The following is a 13879-nucleotide window of genomic DNA, read 5'->3' as shown; positions in this document are numbered from 1 at the left end:
TGTACATTAATATGGATAGCAAAGGAAACAGACATTTCTCGTTGATAAATTTGATTCTTATTTAGGAAGTTGCAAGGAAGTTTGGTGCAGTAATCTTTCTAACGTTGGACACCGGTTTTCGAATCCTTTTGACAGGGAGGTAACTCTGATTTTGCCGCTGTGGTACCTGTCGAAGATGGTAATGCTTTCCTATTTTCCTGTGCTTGTAGTCCTAAATACTCAGTTAGGATCCCTTTGAAATGAACATATGATATTTTATTATAATTCGATTACACAGAGGTGCAATGATTTAGGAAGACTCATTCACATGAGCTTGATTAAGTTAAAATCATGATCAAGAAAATTATGCTACATGTGTATACATGACATACATAGCTCTAAAGGTTAGCAGGTTGATCCGTCTCCATACTTTTCCATCCCCAAGTCAATTCATCCCCAGTTGATCTGTCCCATGGTTTTTCCGTCCCGTCTAATAATTATTATACACTTGTGTGTATAAAATCAAAATTGTGTTCTACACATCTTTAAAATATGAAAGAGATTCAAAAGTTAGAATTTAGATAGATGATTCTGTGAACACTTTATCTATAAAATGACTCTCTAGTAACTTTCCCCTCATTTCACCTTTATTTTGTTGTTGAACTACACTATATTTGTTTTATTTTCCTTCATACATTATAACTTTTATTGTCACTATACTCTCTTGTAAAGTGAAGATAAAGGTATATATATCTACCATAACCATTTCATTCCTCAATACCTCCAGTACATTATCAGAGGTTGAGCTGTCCACAGACCTATACTCAAAACCAACTGACACCCACCAATACCTTATGACCAAGAGCTGTCATCCACTGTACCTGAGTAAAAGTATACCATTTAATCAAGCTCATAGGTTAAAGAGCATTTGTTCCAACAATATATCTTCAAAGAGGAGTTTTGATCAACTAACAAAAATTAAGAAGGTGCGATGCATGAGAAGGATAGCATTCATTCATATTAGAATTTAAGAAAATGCATATAGAAAAGGATAAGATAATTTATCCGTGTTTAATTTTTAATTGAATTAATTCATAATGATTGGGGACAGATCAACTTCAAAAAAGTGATATATTCACTTGGGGACGGATCCACCAGGGGTGAATTGACATGAAATTGCTCTAAAATATATCCTCTATCATACTTTTTTAAAAACTTTTTTTTTCTAAGTTATTGTAGTCTTTAGCTTTTGGTTGTCAATGAGATGAGAGAGCCAACAACTAGTGCTCACATAAACCAATTAACAATTGAATATTATACTATGACACTAAAATTGTATGGTGAACATATACTTATTCATTCACTACCCTGCATTGCTTTAACAATTACAGTGTAGTCTATTGTAACATAGACCCTATTTTATTAGTTATTTGTTGTACCTTACATTTTCACTTCTATCAGGCCAACATTTTTTATCATCTGTTTTACGGGACAGCCGAACCAATTTTAGCCAAAAATAAAATAAAAATAAAAATACATGAATGTCGTTTTATTTTTGTAAAGTCTGCCAACTCCTGGAATATTTGCAAGAAAATCCCATGCTAAAAATAAAAGAAAATAGATCACAAGTTTTCATTGGACGATTAAAGAAGAAGCAACCAATCAGCAATCATTTTAATTTAGTAAGCTATCAGAAGCTCTCGGAATTTATCATTAATTAATGAAAAACACTGAAGGTCAATGGCCGACCACAACAACAATGCGTTCGAGGGTCGGCCTGTGATTATTTCAAACTCATTATTATTGGGGAATACAGAAAAGTGAATCTTTTTCTATCCATCTATGAAATAAATGATGAGATTATCGATGAGAAAGCTGCGGTTGTTATAACAAGGGTGTCCTGCCATGGTCACACGAAAATTTTTATTATTCAAACAGCTTCACAAGGATTAATATATTTAACTCCATGATTATGAAATAAATGCTTATTAACCAAACAACATTCTCGTACACTGCCCAACACACCAGAGGGCAATATTAGCTAAAAGTTATGTCTAAATCTCAACATATCTTGTAATACAATAAAAAAGTTCTGCACAAATTATTTACATTTTTCAAAGCAAGAGTTTTTCAACATCCCACCTCTGCAATTGATACTGATGTAACCAACTATTTCAATACAAATTGCAAATTCAAAATAATCATCTTATCTAGAAAACACTCCTATCTAACTACCAAGAGATAAGATTATCCTCTATGGATAAATTAAAGGAATCACATATACATACTGTACTGGGTAAACATCTTGCCTATAATTACCATTTTATCTGGCTTGGACAGCTGATGATTACTGGTCATTATAATAATGTACATGTCATTATTGTAAACAATGCAGACCTTTTTTCAATTTAACTATCAAATTACATAAACTTAAGATTGATGGACAACACTGCACATCTCAGCCTCAGCTATTTATCAAGATCATTTCACCTACCAATAAAACCATTATCAAAACACATTATATCAATAAGATGCCGATATCCATTCATACCTAGGATATAATACAAATATGACTCTCCATATAATAACCATAACTGATTAGTCACAATAAGATCAAATGTGGCATGGGTTCTGATGTATTTACCTAGGCAAAAATATAATGTCAGAAGGGTCGAAATATTTACAAATGACTTGAAACACACATTCAAAACATTTCGGAAATGTAGCCCAAAACTTGGAAAGGGGTTCAAATGTATCTACCCATCAAAAATATTTTATACATCTTCTTTTCAAAAGTAAAAATTTGTGTGTATTCTCTGTTTCATTGTGAAAACAGTATCAATTAGTCTTAATAATTAAAGAAGTGAAATGTATATCAAAATTGGGTATCAAAAGCTTTTACTTTTCACACATTTAGAATGTAGCAAAAAAAAAATAAAAATTACCTTTTTTTTATTTTTTCCATCGACTCGCCAAGATTTTGACTTTTATTTTTATTTTTATTTTTAAAAAAAAGTTGGCCTAAAGAAGCAAATGATATTACTTGCATATTACAGTGTATTTTGTTGATATCTGTAAAAACTTATTGAAAAAAACACCTTTTGTAGGCTGAAAGAAAATCAGTTAATAAGTACTACCCACCTGATTGGGATCCATCAAAAGGTTCAGTGAATAAATATGTTGGTCAACATCCATTACGAGACCGTGCCAGAAAACTTAGCCAGGGTATTCTAGTCATAAGGTACATTTATATACATTTACATATTGCTATACAAGTCATCCAGTTGTGATTTCAGTACCATTTATTTTAAAATATAACTTTGTTGTCCTGAAATGCAGACAATCATGCAAATGCATGTACATTTTGAACTATGTTAACCTTTACTAATCTCTACTGAAGTTCATTTTTGTTCAATCCCAGGCCTAGTATTTCCATACCTAGAAAACAAATTGTATAATATCTTGCCTCTTCCTTGATTTTAAACAAAGCAATTTTTTATACTCCACCCCACATAGTGACATACTATTATGTGATACCCTCCAAAAAGTTGTGTGTCTGTCCATCCTGTTACCTATTTTTTAGTACAAATGTGAATGATATGACATATATACATCGATGTGTTGTAAAAGTATTAATTTTGTTCCCATTTTTAGCTCACCAGGCCTAAAGGACATGTGAGCTGTTGTCATCACTCTACGTCCGTCGTATGTCGTCATTAGTTTTTTTTTTTTTTTTCAAACATCTTTAACTCAGAATCTGCATGACCAATTGGAATGAAACTTGGCATGGCTGTTCCTTATAGTATCCTGTACAAACTGATTCTTTAAAATTTTTTAAATGTTAAAGAACATGGCCCTTGTAACTGAAAATAGAATGTGGAGTCAAAATACAGTTTTTTGCAGATAACTCAAGTTGATTTAGCAAAATTCTGACATTGGGTAATATTGTTCACCATCAGAAGACAGATGTACGCTGAAATTTTCAAAATGATTCATCTCTCAATGTTGGAGTTATGGCCTCTGAAACAATTTTTTTTCTTTTTCACATATACAACTTTGAAAATCTTTTTCTCTGAGACCATGCAACAAAATTTAATTAAAGTTGGCATAATTGTTCCTTAGGGTATCTTGTACAAACTGATCATTTGTAATTTTTTAAATGTTAAAAAACATGGCTGTCATTACAAAAAATTAAACATAGGGTCAAAATGCTCTTTTTGCTATTTTTTCATCAACTATAGAAGAATAATGAAGATGAAAACTACTCTTAAGATCAACATGATATTCTGAGTTGACTGGCGGTATTGAAATTTTTTGTTAGGCGACTATTTTCAAAATGTTTGCCAAATTGTGGCAAATTTTTACCAGTTGCTTGGATTCCAATATTTTTGGTTTCTTCAGGAAACATTGTATTCTAAGTTGAATGGTGATTAAAAAATTTGTTCAGGGCAACCATTTTTCAGCTGAATATGTACACTTGCTTAATTTCAGTGATATTTGGTTTATATAGTAAGCATGGTCTTCTGAGTTGAAGTGATGATGAAAATGTTGTATAGCCATGATTTAACTTCATTTTATGTTCTTTTTCAGCAAATGTATAGTGGGCTATTGCCCCCTCAGACCCGATGGGATAACAGGGCTTGGGGGACTCTTGCCCAAATTTTTTCCAGAGGTTCTAAAAACACTTTGAAGGCATTTCCAAAATTTTAGAGTGCCTAAGGTACTCCGTTGAACTTTAAAAATATGGAATTTATAAATTTCTAAATGGCATGTGAAACTAACTACTCAATCAAGTCTGTTTCAAGTTGACCACAATAATATGGACCTTAAGGTAGGAGTTATGTAAATGAACGCCCCTAGCGGATTACAGGAAAAACGTTGTCGTTGCCGTTACTACACGAGTTATTTCCCTTTGACCACTGACTAAAAAATGTTCGACGGCAATCGAAATTCTCGTGAATATTTCGTCCGTAAATTGTATTATTGAATAACATAACCTTAGCGGAAAAGACAGACCTGAAGATGTTAACGAGAAAGAAAAAATGAATGAAAGTATTAACGCAATTTGGAATGAAGACAGGATAGAAGAGTAGTAGACAAATGGCAGATATGCTAAAAGGATGTAAAAACTGTATATAATACTCCACTGTTTTTGCATAATTGCAAATCTGAGCGAAGGTATGGTCTTGGAAGCATTCTTTATGAAAAAAAAAGAGAAACTCCGATTAAAAATAAATGACCAGTCATGTTTCGATGAATAAAATATATATGAAAACAAGTTAGATGAATGTTAATTTAAGATCATTTGTGAAAAAGGAATAGGTAAAAGGATTGAAAGCTGCACTGATGTGTCTTGCCAAAGAGCCATACAAAAGGAAATATCCCTGAATAAGTACAGTTTACAAAATGTTATAGGATTAAACAGCTATATATAGATTTAGTTTTGGGACAATTTAATTTTGGAGCAAATTTACTTGTAGTTTGATTTTTAGCGTTTGTAAGTTTTTCCCCGAGCTGAAAATTACTCTCTGTAAATAAACTGTACCGGTACAAATGGGGATGTAATAAACTTTTCTTATATGGCTATATTATGCCATTTAGGTCGCTGCCACACTCTTCCGAACTACACGGCCGCCATATTGGTTTCAAGTTGAATAGCGTTCATGCAGGTATGAACGATCTGGCGAAGTTCATGCAAGTATGAACTTTCTGCCAAAGATGTTCAAGACCAATCAAAACAGCTATTAGCATGAAGAATCTTATGATTAGAATTATACAGTGATACAAAGTTATTATGTATATTCACCGCGCTTCACAAGAATAAATAGGAGACAGAATATCACACGATATATGAGACCAGGGCGGATTCACAAATATTGAAAAGTGGGTTCCAGAGAGGTTACATGATAATATATGCTCACTCTTGACAAAACATTGCATGAAAATTTTTATCTGACTTTTGGTCCACCACTGGTATAAGAAATCAGACCAAAATGATGTGGTAAAAGTGGTGGGGGTGGTCGAGGGAAAAATCACAAGATATCAAATTGGTATCCCTACCACAAACTATCAAATAAATCAAAGTACTCTTGTACTGAATCAATTTACATTTATTGTTTGAATTAATCGTCAAATTGCAAACATAGGGTTAAGATAGAAGGAAAGAATCAGGATCATTTTCAAATGTATCTAAACACAAGCTTGATGTTGTAAATTGTCAAAATTAAACTCAATAACATTTATTTAAATTCACCATTCTGATTATAAATGACGATTAACTTGTCTTTAAAGTGGTACAATAAAATTCAATTGGCACCGTAGCAGTGCGCCAGTTTGTTTGATATTCATGTTCATTGTCACTTTACATTCAACGCCTGGATGAATGAACACAAAATTCAATTTAGCAAACTTCAGATACCTTTTTTAACATGTGCATGTACTTCTCATAATACAATTTGTTATCACTTGATATGCTATAACTTAAGTGCTACAAATAATACCATACTGTCGACTGACACCATTCCTTAGAAAACTGCACGATCAAAATTACTATGCCCCATGAAATATCAGTTGCCTTTGACAAGGGTTTGCAAAAGAGGGGAAGTGGACAGGGTTACAGTAGTTTGACAGGTGCACATTACACAAGTAGAATGTATTTTTTTCATGTCTGACATTTGTAAGCCCTGTGTCAAAAAACAAACCCTAGACCCAACATGAAAAATGACACGAAAAGCTGTTATTATGATGTTTTTCCAACAAGATTGCTATAAGTAGCAATACATCCCCTGCTGTTGCAAAAAAAAAAATGACATGCAAAAGTTCCATAACTCCTGTAAAATTTGTTGAAATTAAATGGCGGCGCAATGATCAATTACATATATTGGTAAACAATCCTACAAAGGAGTGATGGACGGACGCACACACGCACGCACAGACACCGGTCTTAATATAATTTGGTAGTGTATTCTAAAATCAAATAGTGGAGGGTAGAAAATAATTAGAATTGGTATGTGCTACAATAAACTGATTGGATAAGGTCAGAATTATACATAATTCGTAATTCACCGGTATTTCTACGTCCCATTTCGCATTATGGCGGGAAATAAATTCACTTTAAAATAATCCATAAAATCAGTATCTCAATTCTAAGGCACTTATTGTGTAATACTTCAGAAGATTTCCCAGCTTTCTTATCACTGTCAGCTGGTGTCTTCTTCACTAAGAATACAATGTCTTCATTAAATATCACCCCTAGACCAAATTTCACATATGTTCATTGAGCTTTTTTTATCAGTTAGGCCATACAATAATGCAGCGGTCATATATCCATCTTTTTTTAATTTTGAAGAGATTTTTTTTTCAATACAAATACATGTTATACAATAAATGAATATACAGAAAATGCTTTCGTAAAATATAGCAATCTGAAACAGAATGGTTAGACAATGCTACATGTATTTGTAAATTGCCTTCTTGAAAAACTTTGTTTCCCTGCCTTTTTGGTATTTTAATTCCCTTTTCCAACATCTTTGAATTCATTGGAAACTGAAGAAAAAACTGTGTCCAGGGCCTTCTGTTCATTAATTTTGCTACAGGTACTATGCATGAAACAAGTGACATAACAAGTCTAGCCTTTCATTAACAACCGAAATAACATGTAAAGATGTGTGACGTTGCCAAAATAAAGTATTTCCACTTTAGGAGAGCATGACAGGTTAACAAGTCCTGAAGTCAAGTAATTTTTATACATCTTTCACAGCCGATAATTATATACTATTTTTTAAAGAAAATTCTAGGCACCGTTATTTCACAACACTAAGAAATGATTTAATTCCCTACATATCCTGTGTATTTTCATCGTTGTACTAGTATATTTCAAATCTATGTACTTAGAAAACGAAATCTGATACAATGTCATTTTTTTTCTGTCATGTGATTGCATTCGAGTCGATCTTTCCACATGCAAAATTTCAGAAAAATTCTAGGACGTGATATTTACGTATCTCCTACCTTAAATTCAGATCAAATTTTATTACGTATATTCCCCATTAAGAGTTTTTGTCCTTTATTTTAGAAATAAATCATGAAAACTATATTTAATCATTGTTTTACGTTATGTTATGTTGCATTTTGTACATGTACAAATTTCCATATAACTTTAATGGTGAAATAAAAGTATGTAGTTTGAATTTGAATTGTTATACATGTACATTAGTATGTTTAAGCATGAAAATACTCAGAAGGAATTCTACGAATAATCATGTGCTTTGTTATTTGTATTGTTTTTATTAGCATAAAAACAAGTGAACATAATTTCTTTTTTTTTCTCACTTTTCTTAGATAAAATATTGCCAACCCATATATTTCATAAAAATACATCTCAATGATATTGCATTTGATGAAAAATTTATATTGTTGTCATAATTTATTATGCTTTTTTTTATTCAGATTTGAACTGCCATACAATATTTGGTGTGATGGATGTAACAGCCATGTTGGAATGGGAGTTCGTTACAATGCAGAAAAAACCAAAGTTGGAAACTATTACACTACACCCATCTATAAGTTCAGAATGAAATGCCATTTGTGTGATAACTACTTTGAAATCCAAACAGACCCTAAGGTATTGATATAAAAAAACTAACACAGAATTTATATTGATATATCACATTGATTCATTTTGCATTCTAAGCTAAAACTTGAGACACCTAAATAAACCAGTGGTTTTGAAGGAGTTTTGTCTTGTGGATACAGATAATTACATTAATTTATTTAATTATGCAATAAATAATTATATACCCACTCAGCGAATCATTTTGTTAGTCTGCCATTTTGCCAGTTTGTTCAAATTTCATTGATTTAAATTAGGCATGTGGCTTCAAAGAGCTGGGCTATACCTTGTAAGCAACTTTGGTTGCTGTCCGGTATGAACCTAAGGTACAAGGTTTGGTGCACCTTGTACAACAATGCTTGCATTTTAATGCTTCACTTGACCAGACAAGGTTATACTTTTTTTGGAACTTCACCCCTCATTTAGTAAGTTGGAGAATCTACACATGATTTTTTGTTGTTTGATTTTTGTTACAAGTGTTTGCAAAAGTCTGGCAATTTGAAGTCATTGATGTTTTATTGTGTTATACTGTTCTGTCATGTAACAATCTGTTAATGTCTGTGAAATACACTGATTTGTAGATAATTTGAGAAGTATTTATTTCTTGCAAGAACCATGACTATGTCATATTATGTGGTGCACGGAGGAAGGAACAAAGATGGGATCCAAAAGAAAATGAACAGATTGTACCAGAGGGTAGGTTTTATTTGTGAAAAATAGGACATCAGTAAGGAGAAAGGCATATACAAATAGAAGATGAATTTTCCTTACAAATATTACTATGTGAAATTTTCAATTTTATTATTCTGTCTACTTAGTAATTTTTCCATGAATGCAAAGGCCAATAATACATGTACTCAGAGTTCATATTATTATTATAATGGTTATTTATGTAAGGTCATAAAATATGATATCTTGTGAGGAATTTGCAACAATAACACAAATACAGTAATCATTAAAGATTGTGTAATTTTTAGACAAAGCTACGCAAAAGAAGCTTGCTACTGATGCTATGTATAAACTTGAGCATGGATCTGATGATAAACAGAAAGGGAAATCATTAATACCAACTGTGGGACAGATAGCTGATGAAAGGGAACAGTACAAAGATGATTACATTATCAATAAGATAGCAAGAGAAAAATTCAGAGTAAATACATAAAACATGTTGCTTTCTAAGATTCAAGCACATTTGAACAGATTGGGTACTCTTATCATATTTGTTAAATTTGTAGATTTTATGTCTTTCGTGATGTTAATAAAACCAAAAAAATTGTATACCTAATTTATAAGTAAAAGTTACTTACGTGTTAATGTTAACTTGTTTTTTGTATGTAATTTATTTGGATATTATAATTATTTGTTAAAGAGATTCATATTGGTGGCAATTGAAAAGCATGTATACTAATATTTTTATGAGACTCCCTCTCTTTCTCACCCAACAAATTTTATTAGGTAGGGAGTTTGTAGGAATCATATTGTCTATCTGTCTGTCTAGCTGTCCATGTGCCTTGTAAGCACAAATTCAATAACATTCATTGGATTTTGATTAAATTTTGTATGCAAGAGTATTTTTGCTATATTTGAATTGCTATAACTATTCAGGGTTCACCACATGCTATTTAAGGGTGGGCCCTACTCTTGAATTTTGAGCTCCACCCTTGAATTTTAGAAAATTGATAACAAAATTATATTTGTAACTAAATACATGTAAATATTGGGTAGGAAATAATTTCTTTTTTTTTCTTTTGAAGCAAAAAAATAAGCTAAGACCATAAAATCAGATTTACAGACTGCTAAAATTTATGAAAAACTTTGGTTAGATATCTCAGACTATGAACATGGAACATAGGTTGATTTGACCCACCCTTGAATTTTTTTCTGTGGTGATTCTGCTATTGTTTGATGCTTGCAAATGAAATAGTCTAGATTCAGGGTTATTATGTAACAAATAGTATTTCTAGCAGAAATATTTCTCAGTTAAATCACTCAGAATTCTAGTTTGGTTTCATACGTGAAATGTTTACATTTTAGAATGAGAAGAAAGCTATCAAAGCTACAGAATTAGCTGATAGAGAACTTTTGCTAAAATCATCTTTGAACATTTCCCTTGTCAAAGAAACAGAAGAAGACAAGAAATTAGCTGGCCTTCTAAAACTTAAACCAACTGAGAGTGAGCATCATTTATTGTCATTATACTCAGTAGTGACCTTGTTTGAAGATCAGTTATGACAATTTGATATTATAAGAGTTATCTCCCTTGGAAGTAAAAAAAAAAAAAGCATTAATATTTTTTGTAAGCACTCTTTCATATCTAAATTTCTCAATGGATTTTAATATAAGTTTCACAAAAGGTTGCTACAAGTATCTTGAATATCTATGACATTTTGTAAAATAATGATGACACGCTAATATTGTAAGAGTAATCTCCCTTGGAAATTTCAATTTTTGAAAGGACTTTCATGCCTACAATGGATTTTAAGAAAATTTATAGGAAATATTGCTTCCATGAATCTCTGACTAGCCCAAAAAAAATCAGCATATATTACTTTAATTGCATGTAGTGGTATGCCCTTCAAACTATCAAAAGCTTTAGTGGGGGGCATGGATTGCTGTTTTTTTTTTTATCATGTCAAGTTGGCTGTTTTTTTCCCAACATACAAATTGTGCAACTGTAATCTAATAATATTGAAGTATTGTTAAACAGAATGGTGTAAGACAATTATTTTGGATCATGGTTTATGTTTTACATCCAAATGTTGTCTTAAGGTCTGAAATTTATTAAATTCAAACCTGCCATGTTTTAACAAGAACTATATAACAAAATTATGGAGGAAAAAAAATAGATGTTGAAGTTATGTAGAGTTATATGCCTTTAATTGTCTTAATTGGCTTAGGATTACATATTTAATGCATAGCTGTGTTGTGTTTTCAAGTTTTTGTACACCATTCTTTATTTTTTTTCTAGCATTTGATGAAAAACAGATATTAAAGAGAAAGGAGATTGAATCAAGACCACTTTTTGAAAGATCCAACAACAAAGATAATTCCAGCTCGCTTTCTAAAGGACAGAATACAAAATTGAATTTAGCCAAATCGATTGCATTGAATAAAGGTAGTCCTTTTGATTTGAAAAAGTCTCCATTCGATTCTTCCAAGCAAATGAAAGACTTAGGTATTAGGAAAAGATCAGCTGTTGGCACTGGTGATCAGGCAAATGAAATTCCTCAAAAACATGCAAAAAGTGACTTAGAAGTTTGCAACTTGTCAAAAGAAAGTATGACAAGTATGGACTGTTCTTCTGGAAATGTTCAGGACACTTCTCAAATTGACCGGGACTTATCAGGAAACACTGGCATTTTAATCAGGGACACCTCTAACTGTGATAATGATCCTATTTACAAAGGTAGTGAAAGTAGCTTGAACAATAGAACTGACCAAGTGAAGAATGGTCAGATCAATGTCATCAATGCACTTAGTCTAGTTTCAGAATATGCAGACAGTGACAGTAATTCCTCTGATGGTTGAGTGTATTCTAAATTAAAAAAAATCAAAGCATGGTCTTATACTAGATTTCTATCTGACCCTCACTCTCTTAGAGATATATATAGATGGGTTCATGGTCAGGGAGAAAAAGGCAAATTATTATGGCTGTGAATATTTTAACATTTTTACGTCATTTTGTCACATTTATTTCTTTTTTCTGAATTATAGCTTGCTGATTATTTTATAACAGTAAGTTTTTTTTTCTGGAAAGTTTCAATTTATTCCAAAAATATCCAAAATTATCAGTAAATAATTTAATTTGATTTGTAACAAGCTTTCTGATTGGTTGCTTCTCTTTGAGGTACTATGAGGTTATTATATGGATTGGTCCGCCCTCCACAATTCAAATGATCCCGAACAAAATGTTTAATTTGATTACAAATCAATTCTTAATATTTGGACTGTTACACATTAGAAATTAAATTATAAGGTTTCGTGATTTATGAATGTAAACTACTTCAAACCATCTTATTGAGTACAACCTGTTCAAAAAATAGAAACATTCCTTATAACATTTACAGATCACATGACTAATGTTACGTCAATGTGAAATTATTTCAAAATTTGCATTTTTTTTTTTTTTTTTTTATGGTTGTCTGTTCTGAATTTTGTCACAAAGCTGTTGCGACCAAATAAAATGAGCACCTGACAGAACTGGATTAATTTAACATCTACAGCTAACAGCTTCTATAGTTTTTGTGGTATAAAACACTTCGATTGTTTCCATCAGGAAACATAACTCTAAGTACTGTAATCTCAGAAATCAATACAATATTTGTGGCAAAAAGGGCACTCATCATTTGGGATATTAGGAAAAATCCTTTATCATTAAATGCTGAAAAATCAATAATATAATTAGAATTAGGTAGTATTTTTCACAAACATTGCCATAATTTCTTAGAAGTACATTTTGTAGTTTCAAAAGTTCAAATGAATGAGATAAATAAGATGACAACTAACTTATCCTTTTAGTTAATATTATATCCCTTTGATTGGTTAGTTCTGTCCAATAGTTTGTAAAGTCTAATTAAAGATCTATAGTAAAATGTAATTTCTTAAAAAATTAAAAGACCAATCATAAAACAATTCAGTGGCCTATTCAGTTTTCTGTAATTTTTGTAATTCATTGATTCTCACAGGCTGTTATTGTTTTCAAATCATTTTGTTTAAGCTCATAAAATAGTAATATAACATTATCACTTGAGTTCAGACCCCCAATATCCTTAATTTTCAGCTTCTCTGTATCTATTAATCTGATTTAACTAGAATGCTATGGCTTATTCAAATAAATTGAATTATCTCCCTTCAAAAATTAGAACGATCCCTTCAACCTACTTAAAATAAAAATTACCAGTATATCATAGGTGTTGGTTTCTTTGACTCAATGTAAGTGATGCTACAAGTCCCTCTTTATACAGAGTTGTGTAATGAATCTCCCTGATCTAGCCACTGTAACTGCTGTGAAAGAACTCTTGCACAATAAGTAGTAGATTTGCTTCCAGAGAGGTGCATGCACCAATAAACTTATTTCATATATTCACAAAAAGATGTCATATTTATGCTATTACTAACATACAAGATTTTTTCTACACCAACAGGATCATCCGTGCGAGACTCCAAAGAGCAGTCCATTATATGATAAACCCCATTATCATCACTCAGTTCCATTCTTAGTAAAAATATTAAAACTTTAACACACCCAGTCATTTGATAAGATAAAGGATTATTGTAGCCTAGATTTCA

The 13879-nt window shown here is 31.5% G+C and overlaps 1 protein-coding gene across 1 annotated transcript; it reads left to right on the top strand.

Moving 5' to 3' along the window:
- The first annotated feature begins 53 nt into the window (after nucleotides 1-53).
- Nucleotides 54-12156, top strand: LOC148628946 (coiled-coil domain-containing protein 130 homolog). The gene is made up of 7 exons (XM_088541349.1): nucleotides 54-178; nucleotides 3087-3220; nucleotides 8428-8602; nucleotides 9202-9286; nucleotides 9568-9740; nucleotides 10625-10763; nucleotides 11559-12156. Exons 1-7 carry the CDS (start codon nucleotides 176-178, stop codon nucleotides 12116-12118), a joined length of 1269 nt encoding a protein of 422 aa, XP_088397475.1. The 5' UTR covers nucleotides 54-175; the 3' UTR covers nucleotides 12119-12156.
- The last annotated feature ends 1723 nt before the right edge of the window (nucleotides 12157-13879 follow it).

This window comes from Perna viridis, chromosome 1 (genome assembly GCF_037379345.1).
Source record: "Perna viridis isolate PV_CMFRI_1.1 ecotype Kerala chromosome 1, ASM3737934v1, whole genome shotgun sequence".
NCBI lineage: Eukaryota > Metazoa > Mollusca > Bivalvia > Mytilida > Mytilidae > Perna > Perna viridis.
This window is presented reverse-complemented; position numbering and strand designations above follow the sequence as displayed.